The sequence below is a fragment of the Typopeltis vanoorti genome, chromosome 4 (genome assembly GCF_054136105.1).
Source record: "Typopeltis vanoorti isolate ZY-2024b chromosome 4, IOZ_Tvanoo_1.0, whole genome shotgun sequence".
NCBI lineage: Eukaryota > Metazoa > Arthropoda > Arachnida > Uropygi > Thelyphonidae > Typopeltis > Typopeltis vanoorti.
In genome coordinates, this window is record NC_143552.1 from 117,393,546 (window position 1) to 117,415,572 (window position 22,027).

At 38.8% G+C, this 22,027-nt stretch overlaps 1 protein-coding gene across 9 annotated transcripts in view; it reads right to left on the minus strand.

Annotated features, from left to right (window-relative positions):
- Positions 1 to 22,027, minus strand: part of CSN7 (COP9 signalosome subunit 7) — a 116,608-nt gene that overhangs the window by 59,964 nt on the left and 34,617 nt on the right. For all 9 annotated transcript variants that reach the window (XR_016548207.1, XR_016548208.1, XM_090391437.1 and 6 more), the window contains exon 5: positions 3,225 to 3,427. Coding sequence is in view for 7 of the 9 variants with exons in the window: in XM_090391437.1 (XP_090247563.1) it covers positions 3,225 to 3,427 (203 nt within the window). In the remaining 2 variants the exon portion in view is untranslated. The remainder of the gene's footprint in view (positions 1 to 3,224; positions 3,428 to 22,027) is intronic.

The window sequence follows — 22,027 nt, forward strand, 5'->3', positions numbered from 1 at the left end:
GCTAATCTTCTTGAATGGCAGTCAGTCTCAAGTAGAGTAATGTGGGCAAATATGAGAATGGGGAACTGGACAATGAGACTTATTTGTGCCTATGGTCCCACAAAAGGTTCTACTAAGGTAGAAGTGGAGGAGTTTTTTGAGGCTTTAGAAAAAGCAACTGACACAATGAAAAATTAATCCTTGTTGGGGATCTAAATAGCAGAGTAGGAAATGATTGTGAGACATACAAAAATATTTTGGGAAAATTTGGAGAAAAGAGCAAAGCTAATAATAATGGCAAATATCTGTTGGATTTCTGCTCAGGACATGGACTGGTTATTACTAACACCATGTTCCAACATAAAAATGTGTGCACAAATTCACATGGAGAGAAGAGGCTAGGAATAAGAAAAGTCTCATTGACTATGTTATTGTTGATAGTGATGTTTTCTCCCTGGTGCAGGACACCAGAGTGTACAGAGGATTTGAAATTGGAAGTGATCACTATTTAGTCTTGAGCAGGATAAAATTGAATTTAATATTGAAAAGAATGGCATGTAAGAAAGTTTTAAAGCGAATAAAAGTTGAGCAGCTCTCAGATGTGAACTGTAGAACTTTGGAAAAGGCATATGACAAGGTGCCAAGAGAGAAGCTATATAGAGAAGCTGTTATGATCAGTCAACTTTTTATATAATAATAAATCGTGGATAAGTAATACTTAGAGATAAAAAGCTATTCAATACGCTGCAGTTATATGGTGTCAATGGGGCCTTATATCAAGCAATACTTAGTCTTTATTTGAGTTGTAAGTCAGCAGTTAGAATTGAAGGAAGTACAGAAAGATGGTTTAATGTTAAATCTGGTGTAAGACAGGGATGTACATCATCCCCTCTGTTATTCAGACTAACGTACACAAAGATTATTGAAGAAAAAATGAAAGAGTTTGAGAACAGGAATGAAACCTTGGAGATTCAGTGGCAAACTCTGAAGAAAACATTGATTGATTCTGCCAGAGAGGCATGTGGTGAGGTTGTCTGTAAGGATAAAAAGATCAGAACTCCCTGGTGGACACAGGAAGTTAAAGAGGCAGTGAAGGAAAAGAAGAAAGCATACCAAACGTTCCTGTCAAATAAGTCAGCTTGTGCTCTTAGAGAATATAGAGACAAATGCAAGAATGCTAAACACTGTGTAAAACTAGCTAAACAAAAGTCATGGGAGGACTTTGGCAAGAATATAGAAAATAAATATCAAGAAGGTGGCAAAATATTCTGGAGGTTGTTGAAGAAGCTTAAGAATGGAGGAAAGAGTGCTGTAAAAGGAATTAGAGATTATAAAGGTGACATGAAAACGGGAGAAAAAGATATCCTTGAAGTATGGAGTAATTACTTTGAAAAACTGCTAAATGAAACAAGCAGTGATGACAGCACAGTGGTAGAAAACACTGACCTGGCATGCAGTCAGGAATACATATCCATACTTGAAGTAGAAAAAGCCATCAAAGGCTTGAAAATGTGGAAAGGCAGCAGGAGTAGATGATATTCGACCAGAAATGTTGAAGTATGGTGGTATAATAGCCTTACAGTGGCTGCACTGCATAGTTCAGAAAGCCTGGACAGAGGGATGAATTCCTGATGATTGGAGTAGAGCTCTCACAGTACCCATATATAAAAAGGGAAATAAAACTGCATGTGAGAATTACAGAGGTATTTCCCTACTGAGTGTTCCTCACAAGATCTATGCAAGTATACTTGAGAAATGGTTGAGAAGAATTGTGGAAGAAAAGCTTGGTGAAGAACAAGCTGGATTCAGGCCAAATAGAGGCTGTCAGGATCAGATCTTCACTCTGCGACAAATAGTCAAGAAAGCATGGGAATATAACAAAGATCTGTATTTAAGTTTTGTCGATTTGGAAAAGGCATATGACAAGGTGCCAAGAGAGAAGCTATATAGAGAAGCTGTTATGATCAGTCAACTTTTTATATAATAATAAATCGTGGATAAGTAATACTTAAAGATAAAAAGCTATTCAATACGCTGCAGTTATATGGTGTCAATGGGGCATTATATCAAGCAATACTTAGTCTTTATTTGAGTTGTAAGTCAGCAGTTAGAATTGAAGGAAGTACAGGAAGATGGTTTAATGTTAAATGTGGTGTAAGACAGGGATGTACATTATCCCCTCTGTTATTCATTATCTATATGGATCACATTATGAAGGAAAGTGGTATTAAACATGATATCAAAATTGGAGATGTTAATGTCAGCTCTTTGCTTTATGCAGACGATGTTATACTTCTAAATAAATCTGCTACAAGTCTGTAAGATTCTCTGACTAAATTGAATAGCTGTTGTAATAGATATGGTATGAAGGTCAGCAATAAAAAGACAAAGACAATGAAAATGGGCAGAATCATTGAAAATGTCAACTGTGTTGTGAATGGAGAACCTGTGGAACAAGTAAAACATTTCAGCTATTTAGGCACGATTTTTACTGAAGATGGTAAATTAAATATAGAAATAGACAACAGAATCAGCAAAGCTGGTATGGTGGGAAGTCAACTGAATAAATTCATATGGAATAAGAGAGAAATTAGTCGGAACACTAAATTAGCTGTATACAAGACAGTGTTCAAACCAGTTTTAACTTATGGATCTGAGAGCTGGGTCAGAAGTAAAACACTTGACCAAAGACTAGAGACAACAGATATGAGAGTCCTGAGAAAGATTAGAGGCGTGAACAGATGGCATCAATGGCAATATCATATTAAAAATGAGGATATTAGAAAAGAACTTGACATTGTCAGCATCCAGGAATGTGTTAGCAGAGCTAATCTCAGGTGGTATGATCACTTAAACAGAATGGGCGAGGAAAGATTAGCAAAACAAGTGTTCTCTGCCAGGTTGGTAGCAAAACGATCCAGAGGAAGACCAAGATATAGGTGGATTGATATGGTACAAAGTGCTTTAGACGATAGAAATATAAGATCTGATAATGTTGGAGTCTTGACAAGTAACAGACTGATTTGGAGGAAAATTGTAGATAGAGGAAATTTATAATGATGTAATTTTTTTCATGTAGTACTATCATATCCTGTACACCCCTTGAGGGTACATGGCAGGAATTTGATGATGATGATGAACAATAAACAAATAAAATAAATAAAAATAAAACTGTTGAAACTAATGGTATCAACAGCTATGTAAAAGAAATGTCAGCAAGCCTAATGAAAGGTATCATCACTTACCATTCCTGTAATACAGATATAATTGTATTAATATCTTCAGATCTTATATCTCTTCCAATAGTATAATCCACCTCCAACTGATTATTTTTTTGATCTAATTTTCCACGAACTACATCAGCATATATTACTTCAATTATAAGATCCTCTAGTTCTCTTAAGTTTTTCAAGTCCAGTTCTTTAAGTAATTTAGAATAAGGAATGCACTGAAAAGCATAAAAAGGGTACCACATAAACTAATAGATCACAAATGATAGTAACAACAGAAGACAATGCATAACAAACTCATTAAAATACAATGAAGATATAAAAAAGGTATTCATCATTCCAAAAGTTTATAATTTATCCCACTAGGTAAATTTCCAGTTATTACACTGGCATCGCCAAGGAGTATGAAGACTCATCACAAGAGGCCCTTGCTTCAGTGACAAAGCAATCATACCTACCTCTGGCAACCAATCCCATTCATTCTCCAAGCAAAAACTTAATCCTCACGTACTGAAGAACTTTATCACTGTCCAGTAAAACCTCCTGTATCATATCCTTGTTCTGCCTATCAACCAAATTCTTCTGTAATCCATGAAACTTCAATTTAGCCTCACAGAGAATATTCCCAGACAAGTCCCCATCTTGGTCTTGATCCTTTCTGCACTTCCTCATTCCAGTAGGCTAGAACACGCAAGTGCCTATGATGTAAAGGAAAATAACATTATTGACCAAAAACATTATAGCACATTTAGATCCAGGATGGATTAAATGGAATCAATTTGTTGTTTATGTGGTAGTCAGCAACAAAATAAATTTTAATTTGTGTATGCAAAATTAACACTTCTTCTGCAACTTTTCCCACTTAAGTAGGGTCACTGTTTGTGGTGAGTCTCCTCCACAACTTCCTGTCTTGGGCTGCAGCCATATCCAAGTTCTTCATCCTCAAGTCCTCCTCCACCATCTCCCTCCATCTCTTCTTTGGCCATCTGCACTTCCTCTTCCCCTGCACATCCATCTGCATGACCTTTCTTCCCACATACTCTTCGTTATCACATGACCAAACCATCTCAACCTTGCCTCCTGTATCTTTGCTCCTAAGTTCGTAACTTTCCCCATTCCCCTTACATAGTCATTTCTCAGATGATCCTTTCTGGTCACACCGCACATTCACCTAAGCATTCTCATCTCCGCTACCTCCATCCTGATGATGTTATTTTTCCTCAGGGCCACAGTTTCCAAAGCATACGTCATAGTTGGTCTCAATACTGTCCTGTAAATTTTGTCTTTTAGATTGATCGGTACCCTCTTATCACATAGCACTCCAGCCATCTCTTTCCAGTTCCTCCATCCTGTTTGTATCCTGCATCCCACTTCCTTCTCAGCCTCACCATCCTCTTTCATTGAACCTAGGTATCTAAAATCACTGACCTTCCTGATGACATTTCTCCAGATCTGTCTCCTGGCTGCCATCCACTTTGCAACACATATACTCGGTCTTACTTATGCTCAGTCTCATACCTCTCTCTTCCAGTACTTTCCTCCAACTTTCCAGTTTGGCTGCCACTTCTTCTATTGATTCTGGACACAGCACAATGTCATCTGCATACAACGTAGTCCAAGGCAGATCTTCTCTCACTTCCTCCGTCACCACCTCCATCACAATATTAAACAGGAACAGACTTAATGCAGACCCTTGATGCAAGCCAACTGTCACTGGAAAACTTTCTGTCACTCCCAGGCAGATTCGAACACTTGCCTTCACATTTCTGTACATCTCCTGCACCAACCTGACATATTTCTCCGGTACCTTCTTCTCCCTCAGACAACTCCAGACTTCTTGCCTTAGCGCTCTATCATACGCTTTCTCCAGATCAATAAATACCAGATGTAGCTCCCGTTGCTTCTCTCAAAATTAACACTAATTACAACATAATCTATGGCTAACTAAATCAAACCTTTACCATTTTATAGTGTAACTTTTGTCAGTCATTATTTAACATCCTTTTATGGTGTCATTAATTTAATTTACAGTTTTACAGTGCAGACTAGGTTGCTGTTAGTTGGCTAAGAAAGAAATTCTGGCATTTTGTTAATTTGTGTACATGTACAAATTAAAAGCATTCATATGTGATATTGATTTTTGTCATTTGTGTACTATGACAAGGAAGAAATTTTGCCATAGAAACTTTGTTTGCTATTAAAGTATTTCATTAATTGCATGCATCCATACTGCAATGGTGTACAACAGATGAAAAATATATATTGTTTCCTAGTATAAACTTTCATAGCGCCTCCATGGCACGGTTGGTGAGCAATGCATCTTTCAACTGGATCTCCCTCCCTCCCTCCCCATTTTAGATGAACTGGAGGGGGGGGGGTGCTCATCATCATCATGCATGAAAAGAAACAAGTTACATTGCATGTTAAGTTCTTAAAGCATATTCCGGTAATCGGACCACCTTTTTTTATTAAGCTAAAAGCACAAAAAGAAATAAAACCCGACAAGTTTCGTAAGTCGTTTGACTTGCATATTCAGGGATAAAAGGTAACTGAAAGTTCAAACAACAAAAAAGAGAAATTAATAGTTCATACTATACAGTTGTAGCCATCTGACTGTTCATAAAATTAAAAAATCAGAATACAGATTCAAAGCAGTGCTAAGTTTAAACAATGCTGGATGATGCCACATTCTGTTGTTCATGATCATAATGTCCAAGGTCTGACTGAGGTATATTTTTTTATCAAAACTGACCAAACTTGGTGTAGAATTCAGCCTTGGTTTTTATTGCATTGCGTTGGAATTCTAAGCATGTTTGCAGCTTCTTTAAATTTCCTTATGTAACAGTTTTTTTCTATATAAGAAATATTTCTTTTCTGCCAGAGTATATTGTGGCCGGTGGAAGTGGTATAGAAAGCTAGACCCGATTTGTGTTCTCTTCTGTTTTGTACATTCTTTTGGATGTACAAAACATTACAAAAAAAATTTCAAAAATTTTTTGGAAATTTTTTCCAGCGGCAGAAAGGCTACTTTGATGTTATGTCATCATCATCATCATCAAATTCCTGCCATGTACCCTCAAGGGGTGTACAGGATATGACAGTACTACATGAAAAAATTACATCATTACTAACTTCCTATCTACAATTTTCCTCCAAATCAGTCTGTTACTTGTCAAAACGCCAACATTATCAGATCTTATATTTCTATCGTCTAAGGCACTTTGTACCGTATCAATCCACCTATATCTTGGTCTTCCTCTGGGTCGTTTTCCTGCCAACCTGGCAGAGAACACTTGTTTTGCTAATCTTTCCTCTCCCATTCTATTTAAGTGACCATACCATCTGAGATTAGCTCTGCTAACGCATTCCTGGATGCTGACAATGTCAAGTTCTTTCCTAATATCCTCATTTTTAATATGATATTGCCATTGATGCCATCTGTTCACGCCTCTAATCTTTCTCAGGACTCTCATATCTGCGGTCTCTAGTCTTTGGTCAAGTGTTTTACTTCTGACCCAGCTCTCAGATCCATAAGTTAAAATTGGTTTGAACACAGTCTTGTATGCAGCTAATTTAGTGTTCCGACTAATTTCTTTCTTATTCCATATGAATTTATTCAATTGACTTCCCACCATACCAGCTTTGCTGATTCTGTTGTCTATTTCTATATTTAGTTTACCATCTTCAGTAAAAATTGTGCCTAAGTAGCTGAAATGTTTTACTTGTTCCACAGGTTCTCCATTCACAACACAGTTGACATTTTCAATGATTCTCCCTATTTTCATTGTCTTTGTCTTTTTATTGCTGACCTTCATACCATATCTATTACAACAGCTATTCAATTTAGTGAGAGAATCTTGCAGACTTGTAGCGGATTTATTTAGAAGTATAACATCAACCGCATAAAGCAAAGAGCTGACATTAACATCTCCAATTTTGATATCAGGTTTAATACCACATTCCTTCATAATGTGATCCATATAGATCATGAATAACAGAGGGGATAATGTACATCCTTGTCTCACACCAGATTTAACATTAAACCATCTTCCTGTACTTCCTTCAATTCTAACTGCTGACTCACAACTCAAATAAAGACTAAGTATTGCTTGATATAATGCCCCATTGACACCATATAACTGCAGCGTATTGAATAGCTTCTCTCTTGGCACCTTGTCCTATGCCTTTTCCAAATCGACAAAACTTAAATACAGATCTTTGTTATATTCCCATGCTTTCTCGACTATTTGTCGTAAAGTGAAGATCTGATCCTGACAGCCTCTATTTGGCCTGAATCCAGCTTGTTCTTCACCAAGCTTTTCTTCCACAATTCTTCTCAACCGTTTCTCAAGTATACTTGCATAGATCTTGCCAGGAACACTCAGTAGGGAAATACCTCTGTAATTCTCACATTCAGATTTATTTCCCTTTTTATATATGGGTACTATAAGAGCTCTACTCCAATCATCGGGAATTCGTCCCTCTGTCCAGGCTTTCTGAACTATGTAGTGCAGCCACTATAAGACTCTTATACCACCATACTTCAGCATTTCTGGCCGAATATCATCTACTCCTGCTGCCTTTCCACATTTCAAGCCTTTGATGGCTTTTTCTACTTCAAGTATGGATATGTATTCCTGACTGCTTGCCTGGTCAGTGTTTTTTATCACTGTGCTGTCATCACTGCTTGTTTCATTTAGCAGTTTTTCAAAGTAATTACTCCATACTTCAAGGATATCTTTTTCTCCTGTTTTCATTTCACCTTTATCATCTCTAATTCCTTTTACAGCACTCTTTCCTCCATTCCTAAGCTTCTTCAACAACCTCCAGAATATTTTGCCACCTTCTTGATATTTATTTTCTATATTCTTGCCAAAGTCCTCCCATGACTTTTGTTTAGCTAGTTTTACACACTGTTTAGCTTTCTTACATTTGTCTCTGTATTCTGTAAGAGTAAAAGCTGACTTATTTGCCAGGAACTTTTGATATGCTTTCTTCTTTTCCTTCACTGCCTCTTTAACTTCCTGTGTCCACCAGGGAGTTCTGATTTTTTTTATCTTTGCACACAACCTCACCACATGCCTCTCTGGCAGAATCAATCAATGTTTTTTTCAGAGTTTGCCACTGAATCTCCAAGGTTTGATTCCTGTTCTCAAACTCTTTCATTTTCTTTTCAATAATATTTCTGTATTTTAGTCTACAGTTTACATCTGAGAGCTGCTCAACTTTTATTCGCTTTAAAACTTTCTTACATGTTATTCTTTTCAATATGAAATTCAATTTTATCCTGCTCAAGACTAAATAGTGATCACTTCCAATTTCAAATCCTCTGTACACTCTGGTGTCCTGCACCAGGGAGAAAACATCACTATCAACAATAACATAGTCAATGAGACTTTTCTTATTCCTAGCCTCTTCTCTCCATGTGAATTTGTGCACATTTTTATGTTGGAACATGGTGTTAGTAATAACCAGTCCATGTCCTGAGCAGAAATCCAACAGATATTTGCCATTATTATTAGCTTTGCTCTTTTCTCCAAATTTTCCCAAAATATTTTTGTATGTCTCACAATCATTTCCTACTCTACTATTTAGATCCCCAACAAGGACCAACTTTTCCTTTTTCATTGTGTCAGTTGCTTTTTCTAAAGCCTCAAAAAATTCCTCCACTTCTACCTTAGTAGAACCTTCTGTGGGACCATAGGCACAAATAAGTCTCATTGTCCAGTTCCCCATTCTCATATTTGCCCACATTACTCTACTTGAGACTGACTGCCATTCAAGAAGATTAGCCTCGTATTTTGTGTTGAATACTATGGCTACTCCTTCTTTTCCTTGATTGTTCTTGCCTGAATATAACATTTTGTATTTATTGCTCAGAAAGATCTCACCAGTTTTGGTCTTTTTTGTTTCAGTCACCCCTATTATGTCGATCTGGTACTTATCTAATTCCTCAGCTAGCTCCATTTCTTTGCCATTCAGGCTTCTTACGTTGATAGTACCGATCTTTAACTCTGGTGATGTTGAGTTGGGGTTTGTTTTCAGATTTGTTCCAGTAGCTGACTTTTCGCTGTTCGCCCTGGTTCCCTGGCGAAAACAACGGGGGCCTTGTTTAACCGGGCGACGCCCCAGCCGGCATGAAATTTTGTCATGTTGTACCATCATTTTTTATTTTGGTTTAACCAATAAGAATACAATTTGGTCGGCTAAATCCCAAATTGCCAGCCCATCCTCGTTCGTTCAGTATCAAAGTAGATACCCAACAGGGTGCACCACGAGAAGGTGAGGATTGGACATTAGGTCAGAAGCCCTGGTCGGTTCTCTGCATTCCTTTAAAGGCTATGTGGAGGTCTCCTCTCAGTTATACAGCTTTGACCCTTAAGCACCCCTTGATGTTATGTTTGTTTAGTAATTTAGCCATCTTGTCTGTAACATTCTTGATATATGGAAGCATGATGGAGTTTTTGAAATCTTGTTTCTGTGAGATGCCTGTAGGATGTGTGTGTGCGTGCGGAGGATTTTTTTGATAGTCTTGGGTTCATAACCATTTTTTTTGAGGATCTGTGTTAAATATTCCAATTCTTCATTTCTCTGTGCTGGAAATATAAGCTCTGTCCCTCAGGGTTTTAATCAGACCTATTTTTTGAAAAGGGTGGTGGTGTGAGGCCACATTAAGAAATCTTCCAATGTTGGTGGGTTTTCTATATATTGAGAAAGAAAGTTCATTATCTTTTTCATTGACTTCTAATAAGATGTCAAGAAAAGGAAGTTTTCTATGTTCTTCTTGTTCTATAGTAAATTTTATATTCTTATGTAACTTATTCAGGTAATCTTTGAAAGCAATGAGTTCATCTGTTGTTCCTGGCCAAATGATAAAAATATCGTCTACATAGCGTAGCCAAATTTTTGGATGTGATATAATCTACAGAGAAGATGCGATATAAGAAACGGGTACCTGGAAAGGTACCCGTTTCTTATATCACATCTTCTCTGTAGAGAGGATCAGCGTAATCAAAATTTTCTATAGTTATTAAATCTGATATGTCTATTTTTGTGTTCCTTTTCTAGGTAAATCTGACATCTTGTTTTACTTATGTATAGAAAGTTACAGGTGCACCAAATTTGGTACATCCCAGGGAGCAAGGGATCTTTGGAGGAGTCAAATAAGTTTTTTCATTCTTTAGGTTTAGAAGTACCATTACGGTTGTGTTTGTGTAGTATAGTATTCTGTTTACTTTTTCTGATATCCCATTAATGTATGAAATAGCTAAGGTTTACTGTAATCTAATTCAGTTTTAAGGTGCAGTCTTGTGAAGAATTTTGTTATTAGTATTTTATAGAAATAGACAACAGAATCAGCAAAGCTGGTATGGTGGGAAGTCAATTGAATAAATTCATATGGAATAAGAGAGAAATTAGTCAGAACACTAAATTAGCTATATACAAGACAGTGTTCAAACCAATTTTAACTTGTAGATCTGAGAGCTGGGTCAGAAGTAAAACACTTGACCAAAGACTAGGACCACAGATATGAGAGTCCTCAGAAAGATTAGAGGCGTGAACAGATGGCATCAATGGCAATATCATATTAAAAATGCGGATATTAGGAAAGAACTTGACATTGTCTGCATCCAGGAATGTGTTAGCAGAGCTAATCTCAGGTGGTATGGTCACTTAAACAGAATGAGCGAAGAAAGATTAGCAAAACAAGTGTTCTCTGCCAGGTTGACAGCAAAACGACCCAGTGGAAGACCAAGATATAAGTGGATTGATATGGTACAATGTGCCTTAGACAATAGAAATATAAGATCTGATAATGTTGGAGTCTTGACAAGTAGCAGACTGATCTAGAGGAAAATTGTAGATAGGAAGTTAGTAATGATGTAATTTTTCTCATGTAGTACTATCATATCCTGTACACCCCCCACCCCTTGAGGGTACATGGCAGGAATTTGATGATGATGTATTTTGCTATGGCCATTGTTTATAAAAGTAATTCTGATAATTTGTAGTTTATGATAGAAAACTTAAGAGAACTGTCAATGAATGGAATGCATTACCAGAATGTGTTGTTAATGCAAGGAGTGTTAAGGATTGCATGGAATATATCAATTCAAGAGCACCTTTTGAGCACAACTGGTGAGATTCCATGAAGACCAGTCTTTTGAGTATCCAGAGTGATTCTTTTGATGTCTTTCTGGTGTATGAATATAGGAAGCATGTAATCCAGTGTTCCAGGTAAAGAAGGTGATTTGCCTTCACCATCTTTGAAGTTGGATGAGAAAAATGATGGCAAGAGGTTAGCCTTAGCTTTAGGTGTTGTAATGCTACCATCTAGGTGAGAAAGAGATAGACAAAGTTATGTCTAACAGCTTTTTTTGTGAGGAACTAGAAGTAACAACTGCCATTGGCGCAGGTGACAAATTTTCTACATTTAGCCCTATCAAAGTCTTACAACTTAACTCTTAATGATGGTTTTTCAAGTACCACAGGCTTCAGTGTAGGCTAAATGAAAGTGGAGTTTGTCTCATGCTACTTAAGGTGTTTTTTTGTCCTGGCACACTTTTTGGAAAATTGTGGCTAAGTAAATAGTCTGGCTGGAATATAGGATGAAAATCTTGAACAGAATAGGAATGAAAACTTCCATTCCAACACATAATTTTATGTAAGATCACGAGTATCTGAAGAATATAAACGTAGCCTGGACATAAAGAGGAGTAAAAGTCAATCTTCCCACTTGCTAAACTATGAGGTGAATGGCTGAGTGGAGGATGTCCCATAAGAGATAAAACTTGGATGCAATCATAATCTAAATTATGAGGGACATCCAAAAAGTAAGTTCCGTTTTTAAATATTTTCACTGCAGCACTGCAATTGCAATGGTGCACACGCATGCTGAGTTTGTTGATTCTTTAGCAAGGAATCAACAAACTCAGTGCGTACGCTTCTTGGTGTGTGTTTATAATATCCAAGAAAATTGAATTGCCCGTCACATGTGAAATTAGGTCGGTTATCCGTTTCTTGAATGTGAGGAACGTTAAAGTAGCTGAAATTCATCGGCAAATTATTGAGGTTTATGGAGAACATGCAATGAGTGATTCAATGGTATGAAGATGGGTAAGACTTTTCTAATGAATGAAGGACAGGTATGTACATTGATGAACGGAGCGGACGACCATCTTTAGTGACTGACAATTTGGTGCATTCAGTTGAAGAGAAGATTTGACAGAATAGAGGATTTACTATGACATCACTCACGCTGCAATTTCCAGAAGTTTCACATTCATGTCTTCATGAAATCGTGTTGGAGAAACTGAATTATCCGAAATTGTGTGCACGCTGGGTGCCGAAGTTGCTTACGGAACAACACAAAGTGAATCGGCTGAGCAGTGTGTGTTGGAATTCTTGACACCCTACATGACGATGCTTTCCTGAGCAGACTTGTCATCGGGAACAAAACTTGGATGTCACACGCAACCCCTGAATCTAAACAACAGTCCATGGAGCGGAGTCACACCTCATCACCAGTCAAGACGAAATTGAAGACAACAGTTTCCACTCAGAAAATCATGTGCACTGTGTTTTGGGACAGACAAGGAATTTTTCTGGTAGACTTCTTGGGTCAGGTTCAATGCTTCAAGTGTACCTAAAAGGAGAACTGGTTAAGAAAAGTGTATTGGCTGAGTGGAGAGGACTGTCAGGAGATGAACAATTTATTTTAAATAGTTACTTACAGCAAATATTTGCTTCTCCTCCAGCTTAGTCAGCAAAATTTGAAAAACAGAATCTGAATTGTAGACATTAACATTGTAAGGGATGATGATTTCACTGTTAGGGAATTTGGATTGTATGAAATCAAACTTCATGTTTGATTTCATACAAGGTGAAAATGATTTTAAGGAATGACGATGGTAAAGAGTTCACTGAACCAGTCGATATAGTGGAGTTACTGAGCGCGCACTTTGCAAAAGTATATCATCCAGGTGGTGACGTTGAAAAAATGAAGGAACCATTAGTGTATATGGGAATTGTGATGAATGAAGTGGAGGTGAATAGTCTATTACAGAACCTTAATGTGAATACATCTGTGGGATTGGATGGTATACCGGCACGGGTTTTGCATGAAGCGGCTAATGAATTATCAGTGCCCTTGACCATGTTGTTTAATCTGAGTCTCAGGTCTGGCTTAGTCCTGAAGGCATGGAAAAAGGGGAAAATAGTTTCACTGCATAAAGGAGGATCCAAGACTATGGTTGCAAATTACCGACCGATCAGCATATCAGGAGTCGTTGTCAAGGTCTTGGAGAAAGTAGTCAAGGGAAAAATACAGGAATGGATTGATGAAAATGAGATACTGTACAGAGGACAGCATGGCTTTGTGAAGGGTAGATCATGCCTCAGTAACTTGCTCAAGTTTTATAACAAGGTGACGGCTGAACTGGATAAGGGAAATGGGTTTACAGTGATACTACTGGACCTGGCAAAGGCGTTTGACAGGATACCACATGGAATTCTAATCCGTAAACTACAACATATGGGAATGGATATAGGGTTGGTGAGATGGATAGCTGGGTGGTTGATGGAGAGATATCAAAGAGTAGTTTATTCAGGAGTAGAGTCCAAAAAACGGCCTGTGACTAGTGGTGTGCCACAGGGTTCTGTTCTTGGACCACTGCTGTTTAATCTGTTCATTAACGATATAGGGAAGGGTCTAAGTGGGACAGTTCATTTATTCGCTGATGATGCAAAGTTGGGTAGGGCGATAGTGAATGCAGAAGATGTCAAAGTCTTGCAAGATGACTTAGATAGATTGGAGTTCTGGACTAAGGAGAATGGATGTCAATTTAATGTGACAAAATGTAAGGTTATGCATTTCGGAGTGAAAAGATTAGCAGCAGTATACCACATTGGTGGAACTGTACTCCAAGAGATTGATGAGGCCAGGGACTTGGGAGTGTTGGTGGATAGGGAGATGAAGTTTAGGGGGGCACATTGCGAAAGTAGCTAAATCAGCTCATCAACTCACTTGGTTGTTGAAAAATACCTTGACGAGCAGAGAAAAACAAGTTATTGTACCTCTGTACCGAGCCCTGATAAGAGCTCATCTTGACTACTGTGCCCAAATTTGGTCACCTCGGTTCCTTCTTGATGGGGAGGAGGTGGAGAGGATCCAGAGGCGAGTGATGATAGCAGGTCTATGGAATGAACCATATGAGAACAGGTTGAAGATTTGTGGGTTGCAGAAACTAGTTGATAGGCGGAAAAGGGGAGATATGATTGAGACATTCAAATTGCTAAAGGGTTTCTATAGGATTAATTCAGATGATATTTTTGAGATCAGGACTGGTGGTGGGAGAACTAGGGGACACTCATGGAAGCTGGGCAAGAGTGTGGTTAGCAGGGGTGTTAGAGCTGGGTTCTTTACTTTTAGAGTGGTAAATGAGTGGAATAAGCTGCCAGAGTCTGTTGTGGGTGCTAAGACAGTGAGCGAGTTCAAGGCAAGGTATGATAGATACTGTGAGAATGTTGAACAGCTGTGTGAACATGATGTTTAGGGCCTCCCTCGATGAGTCTAAGGACTCCTGGAGTAGCCCGTGGTAGTAATAATAATAATAATAATTTCATACATGTTTCTTCAAGTTTCTTCAGTTGGAGATCAAAATGATTTTCTGAATTGGAGAAGTAGAGACAGCATATGAATCAGACAATGGGGCAAAGAAATCTTAAGCCACAGCAGGTCAAAAAGGAGAGATTTCAAGATTAAGCATCTGGTGGCAAGAAATATCGATTGCACAAACAAATAGGTACCGACTAGAGATTTGGGGTTCAGTTAAAAACAGGAGATGAGGTTAGTATGTCTGAATGTGATCCACACCATTTAGGTGGCTGTTTATACCACAAATGTTGGTGAAATTGAACGTGGAAGAATTTTTTGTAAGAGTGTGTGAATTTTTAATTTTTAGGGGGGAATTTGAAGCTTTGTTAATTAACAGCAGTACATACAGCAAGAGGAGATACTCTTAGATGTGACATTCATACAGAGAGCATCTGCCATGCTATAACATTGCCTTGGCAGTGCTCCTTGTATACCATTACACAGCCTCCATCCAGACATGACCCAGCAGTATAGATTATGTGTCAGCTGATGAAGAGCCTAAACACATTTCAATCAGGTTTGGTCCTATATACTATCTAGCAACCAGCCTATAGACTTTACTGCTGTGCCTTCAATGGGAGAGGTATTGGATCTCTACAATGTTTGGTATCCCCTTGGTAAGGGGTATCACTCACTGTTGAAAGACAAGAGTGGAGGATAGAAACTGGAACCTCATGTGGTAGGAACCAATCATGGTAACAGCCACCTCAGCCCCCCCCCCCCAATAAGCAAGGTGGGTGTTTCATTGGCCAATGAAGATTATCTACCACCTAGAAAGATCTGCATACAGCAGTCTATATGCAGCCTGATCAAGGGCTTAGCAAAAGGGAGCCATAACCTCTTTGCTTCTGTATATCGATGCCATCCTCAATGTTCCCAAACTGTTGTTATTCTCACAATGTGATCCCTAAACTTCAAATCTCTGTTCACCATTGCTCCAAGATCTCTCATTTCTTTTGCCACCTTCAAAATTTCCCCATTAATATTTACATTAATATTTATATTCATAATATCAATGTGAATTAGATTAAATTAACAAATATTGAAATTATTTTAATTTAAATAGTATTGTGTAAAATGTTACAAGTTTCTAATCATATTTTATCAGCTATTATCAATTTGGAGACATTTTATGCTCTTCAGTATGGGATGTAAAATCCAATGTTATTCTTGGTGATACTGTAAAGTTTAAACCATTTGCAAGAGTTCAGTTTCTGATAGTGTGGCTAAACAGATTAATCAGCTGACTGTTCACTGTGGGTAGTGTTTGCAGTTAGCTTCCTAGAATTATTCACTAGTGATGAGAATTTCATGCTGATAACATTTGTATATCGGTAGCATAAATCTTGTTCTTTCACACTGATATCTGGCTATAAGATTGCTTCTTTCCAGAATGTTTAGCTAAGTTATGTGGGATGTCCTTGAGAGAACTGCTAACATCAGGATTTATATAACTGGAAAGTTCAGATTTCAAATTTAGAACCTAATTTTGTACAGCTGCTAAGTTTTCATGCAGAGCTTGAAACTGCTTCTGGCTACAGCCTTCTCAGTATGAGCATAAATTCAAAGTGCTTTAGCCAATGTAAATCTTTTTTTAACTCAATGCAGTTGGGAATCATATTGCCACCTCTTTTTAAAAAATCTAGCTGATTGATCAAAAGAGAAACATGTATCTAAGTTCATCATAGTGATTGCAATGCTTGTGAGATGAATCTGTGATTATCAGAATCTTTTCTTTTAATGTTACATCAGCATTCATTATACTAAAAAAAACTGGGTCTACTACCATATTAGGTGTGATAATTCTTCAGCAACCTGAAAAATAAGACTTATCCAATTCACAAATGAAATTGAAAACAAATATGTTCCTTGATATACTCATCATTCAGGTAGACAATGCAAGTTAATACATACAAGCCACCAGATACATATTAGAAATGTTTTAACAGTATTCTTCCACATGAAAGAAAACAGTATTTGACCATCAACCAGTTTAATGAAAATTCTTGTTTCACAACAGGAAAAATAAGCAAATAAACATGGTGCAGCAGGTAATATGTATGTAATGAAATATTTGAAATAGGAATAACAACGGAAAGCATACTTTTGCTATGAAGTTGTTTGCTGGTTCATGGTCTGGTGCAAACTAGACCATGTTCCTTGGTCTAGTTTCTTCAATTTCATCCTAATGGTAGCCATGTGTCATGTTGAATAACGTCTTCTGTAAAATCATCCCATGTTTTTTGTTACACTGTCAAGGATGTTTAATCATTTCAGCTGATTCCTTGAATGCTCTTGGGAAAAATCTGTAATCTATGAAGCATTTTGGTTTGCCATAATACTCAATGTTCATTTCAGGTGTGTGCTGCAGTCCTGATTTGCTTCCTTTTGTTCTCAATGTCCTTAACGTGTTCAGAGTTGTAATTCTCCCGACCTCCCTATCTGTCCTGTGCAGTACAAACCACAAGTAGAATTGATCTTGTAGACAAGATTTTTTGATAGGTGGATGAAGAGGTTTTTTGAATATTTCAGGAAATTAGAGATCTTGATGAGGAGATAGAAGGCAACCTTTATATTTTGTTGATGGAGTATCCTTGATATTTTGTCTGTGACAGCTGTATATAAGGGAGAATCACTGTTCCTCTGAAAATGACATAGAATTGTCTATTTTTTGTGCTGGATGCTGATCGGATGTAGTGTTCAAGTATCTTCTAGTATTTGTTGGCTTCATTACACTGAGAATTGAGTGTGTTCTGCTCTGAAGATGCCAAAAAAGTTGTGTCAAAACATCTCATGGTACCAAGAATTTATGGAGTCCCAGAAGTACACAAGCAGCGCTTACTACTCAGACCCATTGTTGATGCTAAGTATTCTCCAACTTCATCACTATCCAAATGTCTAGCAAACCTGCTAAACCCCAACATTGGCAAAACAACCTCTTTAATAATGAACACTTCACAGAACACATGAAAGACATCACAACAGAACCTACTTGTCTGCTTGCAAGCCTTGATATTGTTAATCTGTTCACCAAAGTACCAAGAACAGAAACCTTAAACTACTATAAGAAGCATTTCCACCAGACACCAGTGATTAAATCCAGCCGGGGCTCAGCCCTGGAACTTTTTTTATGCACCGGGGCCTGACCCAGAACATTTTTGTTTTGTGACTTTTCTCCCTTTACGGTAATTATGCCTACATGATTGTGTTATTATTCAACAATTATTTACAGTTTTGAATGCATGTATATAAAGTCAATATCAACAGTTACCTGATTACGAATGCATGATGAAAGGGACAGGGAGGTTTGGAGCTTCCTGTGATGCGTTATCTTGCAGCGATTGACAAGCAAACATTATTACAGAGTAGTGTGGTGGAATTTTGACAGACTCGTAGCAATAGTTTGTTTTTTCTGGTTGGCAACAATGTCAGCAATCAACAATAGAACATCAGATTAGCAGTTGTTTATCAGAGCTCATGATTGTGAGAAGCACAAAGAAAATCATGTAATATTTTTGTGTTTATGTAGGACTACTATTTCAACTATGGATTTCAACATTGGTACCTACCTTCTTTAAACGGAAAAATAGCTCGGGTGACAGTGATAATACAAAACAAGTTTGTAATGACAGTTGGTGTGTAGTTTCTGAAGAGAAAAAAGTCTATAATGAATCCACAGAAACACAGGATTTCCATCAGTTGCAATGCGATAATATTAATATGTTGAACGAAAGGAAAGATTTGCTGACTTGCTGGACACTCGACCAGTGGATAGTATTCAAAGACAAATAAAATTGGTTATTTTGTACAGACACTAGGTGCAAGTTCTTCACATCAGGGTATCCACTTAGCATCAGAGTGGATAAATACGTATTAAAGGAGAATAGTCTAAACAATGCCAACAAAAGCAATTCGGAAAGAAAATTTATGAACAGAGAGATACCAAATCTCACAACAGTGCAGAAGCAATTATTAGAAGTAAAAAGATGTCCCAAGGAAAGGAAGAAACAGTGCCCTTGCTTATTGTAAAAAAAGACTTGATGCAGAGACAGACAAATCTTATTGTATTTCCATTTTTTTTTTCTTTTTTGCATTTACGTAACAAGCTGAATAGGCCTACTGTTTTTTTTTATTGTTCATATAACCTAATGTTATTTTAAATTAAAATGAAATTTAATTATCTTTTAATATGTGTCATCTGTTCCAACATGTGCATTGAAGTCACCCATTAGCAGGACTGATTCCATGTCTGCCACCCTGTCAAAAGCAGCATCCACTTCCTCTAGGAAGGCAGAGTATTCTGACTCCAGATTAGGTGCATAGGCTTGCACCACAGCCAAATCATGGTTTTTCATCTGAAGCCTTAACACACATACCTGTCCTCCAATGGGATCCACTCAGCAACACAGTCTGACAGCTGGGGACTTGCGAGTATCCCCACACCTGCCTGAGCAGACATTGTCGGGCTCACACCAGAGTAGTAGAGCTTCCACCCCTTATCCAGGTCGACAGTTCCAGAGACTCTCCTCTTGGTTGAAGAAAGCCCGACTAAGTCTAGCCGGTAGCGCTTGGCTTCCTCAACCAGTTCCAACTCCTTCCCTGTCAGAGAGAAGATGTTCCAGTTGCCTAAACCCACAGTCTGGTGCAGTTGTAGTTGACATTTCCGTCCTTTTGCAGAACCATTTCTTTGCGCTGCCCCTAAACACCTCCCCAAACGGGTAGCGGGCCCATTGATGAAGTTTCCTCTAGCAGAGTGCTGAGGAGTGGTGTCTAAGGGAGACTGTAACATATTTCTCGAATGGGTCCCTCTGCCTAAAACCCTAACGCGTCCCTTGGTAACCCGCGCGACGGACGATGCGGTATGAACATTTTTTGATGGCCTGATCATGTTACAGTGTTTGATAATGTCCTGTTAGCACAAAACAAAATGACATAGAAAGATAGGAAAGATTCCCCTCGAATACTCTAATAGCATTCAGGGGAAGGAGCAAGAAGAGAAGAAAAAAAGAAGCAAGGGAGGAAGAGGAGGGACCAGTCTACAGATAATATAACAGATGTATATTACATGAAGTAAGGCAGGGTCCAGCATCAGGTAACTCGGGTTTGCCACACCCGTACTCACTAAAGTGAGCCCCTGAGGATACATGTTGGAACAGATGCTGTTCCAACATGTATCCTCAGGGATGTAGACCAGACATGGAGGGGTGTGGTTGGGAGGAATGGTGCCCCTGACCTTAACGCGAATGGGTTGAAATTATTGGACTTCTGATGTACAAACAGCTTGTCCATAATGAATACCTTCTTCCAGACCGAGAAGTCCATAAGTATACCTGGTACAGGGATACACTAGAACAAAGGTCTCTGATTGGCTTCTTTATAGTCTCAGCACACCTATTTTCCTCAGTGTTGGACGTTCGTGTGAGAAGAGGGGCAGAACTGTCAACTGACCACCACCTTGTTGTGTGCACTCTATGGCTTCAGAAACCAGATGCTACCATCAACGCTGGTAGGCCTAAGCAGCTATACCACGTGAAATGGGAGACATTGGAAAATGAGGCTGTGAGGAAGAATTTTGCAGATGACATTTCCTCCGGGTTCAAAGAGATCCCCAAGCATACTGCAGATGTTGAGGAGGAATGGAAGCTGTTCAGAACAGCTGTCACTGCCTCTGCACTCTCGTGGTGTGGCAGAAAGCGGCTCGGCGGGGCAACAGGCAATGAGAAAAGGACACCTTGGTGGAACCAAGAAGTCCGAAAAACTGTCCGGGCAAAAAAGGAGTCCTACCTAACATGGCTTAGAGTCGGGTCACCTGAGATGCGTTTGCGGTATGCTGAGGCATGAAAAGCTGCTGCTAAGGCAGTAAACACAGCAAAGCAGAAGGCTTGGGAATCCTTTGGAGAAAGATTAGACTCATCCTATGCAAATGCTAACAAAGTATTCTGGCAGACCATTCGCAGCCTTCGAGGGAGGAAATTGTGCACAGCAAGGGCAATTAAGGCCTCTGATGGTGCACTTTTAACAACCGAGAAGGATATCCTCCACAGATGGAGGGAATACTTTGAGAGCCTTCTTAACCCGGGTGGCCCAGCAGTTATGGACATCCAAGAGGTGCAGATCGGGGCAATGACTAGTCTCACAGCAGAAGAGGTCCATTTAGCAATAAAATCGCTAAAATCAGGCAAGGCTGCTGGCGATGATGAAATTCGGCTCGAAATGCTAAAAGCCTTAAATCGAGACGGTGTTCTATGGCTGACTCAAGTGTGTCAGGCTGCTTGGATATCTGGGCGAGCACCAAAGCAATGGCAGACAGGCATAATAATACCAGTCTTTAAGAAGGGAGACCAGAAGGATTGCAGTAACTATCGTGGCATCTCTCTGCTCAGCCTGCCTGGAAAAGTGTATGCTAAGTGCTTGGAAAGACGATGCAGAAGCATAGTTGAGTGAAAGTTCCAGGAAGAACAATGTGGCTTTTGTCCTGGTAGAAGCACAACTGACCAAATCTTCACTTTAAGGCAAGTCTTTGAGAAATCTTGGGAATATGCCAAGAATGTCTACACGTTTTGTGGACTTGGAGAAGGCATATGACCGGGTTCCTCGGGATAAGCTTTGGCAAGTAGTACAGGAGCATGGAGTGGATGGTCAACTATTAGCTGCCATCAAGTCCCTGTATGAATGCCCAGAGTTTTGTATCAGGGTAAACAGCACAAAGTCTGAACCTTTCACAGTCTCCGTTGGCCTCCGCCAAGGGCGTGTTCTGTCACCCCTCCTTTTCATAATATTTATGGACTGGATTGATAGGCACAGCCAAGGCAGTGAGTGTGTCAGAATTGGAAAATGTAGCATTGGACGTCTGCTTTTTGCAGATGACTTAGTTCTGCTTAGCTCTTCCACAGATGACCTCCAGCGGACCCTGGATAGGTTTGTAACTGTTTGTGCAGATGCTGGAATGAAGATCAGTGTGGCCAAAACTGAAACATTTGTGGTCTCAAGACAACCATCCCAGTGCACTCTAAATGTAAGTGGAGTCCCAATGAGGCAGGTGGAGAAGTTTAAATACCTTGTGCCCATATTCACGAATGATGAAAAATGGGACATAGAGCTAGATACTCGAATTGGCTTAGCAAGCTCAATATTGCAGGAGCTTGGCCGTTCGGTAGTATTG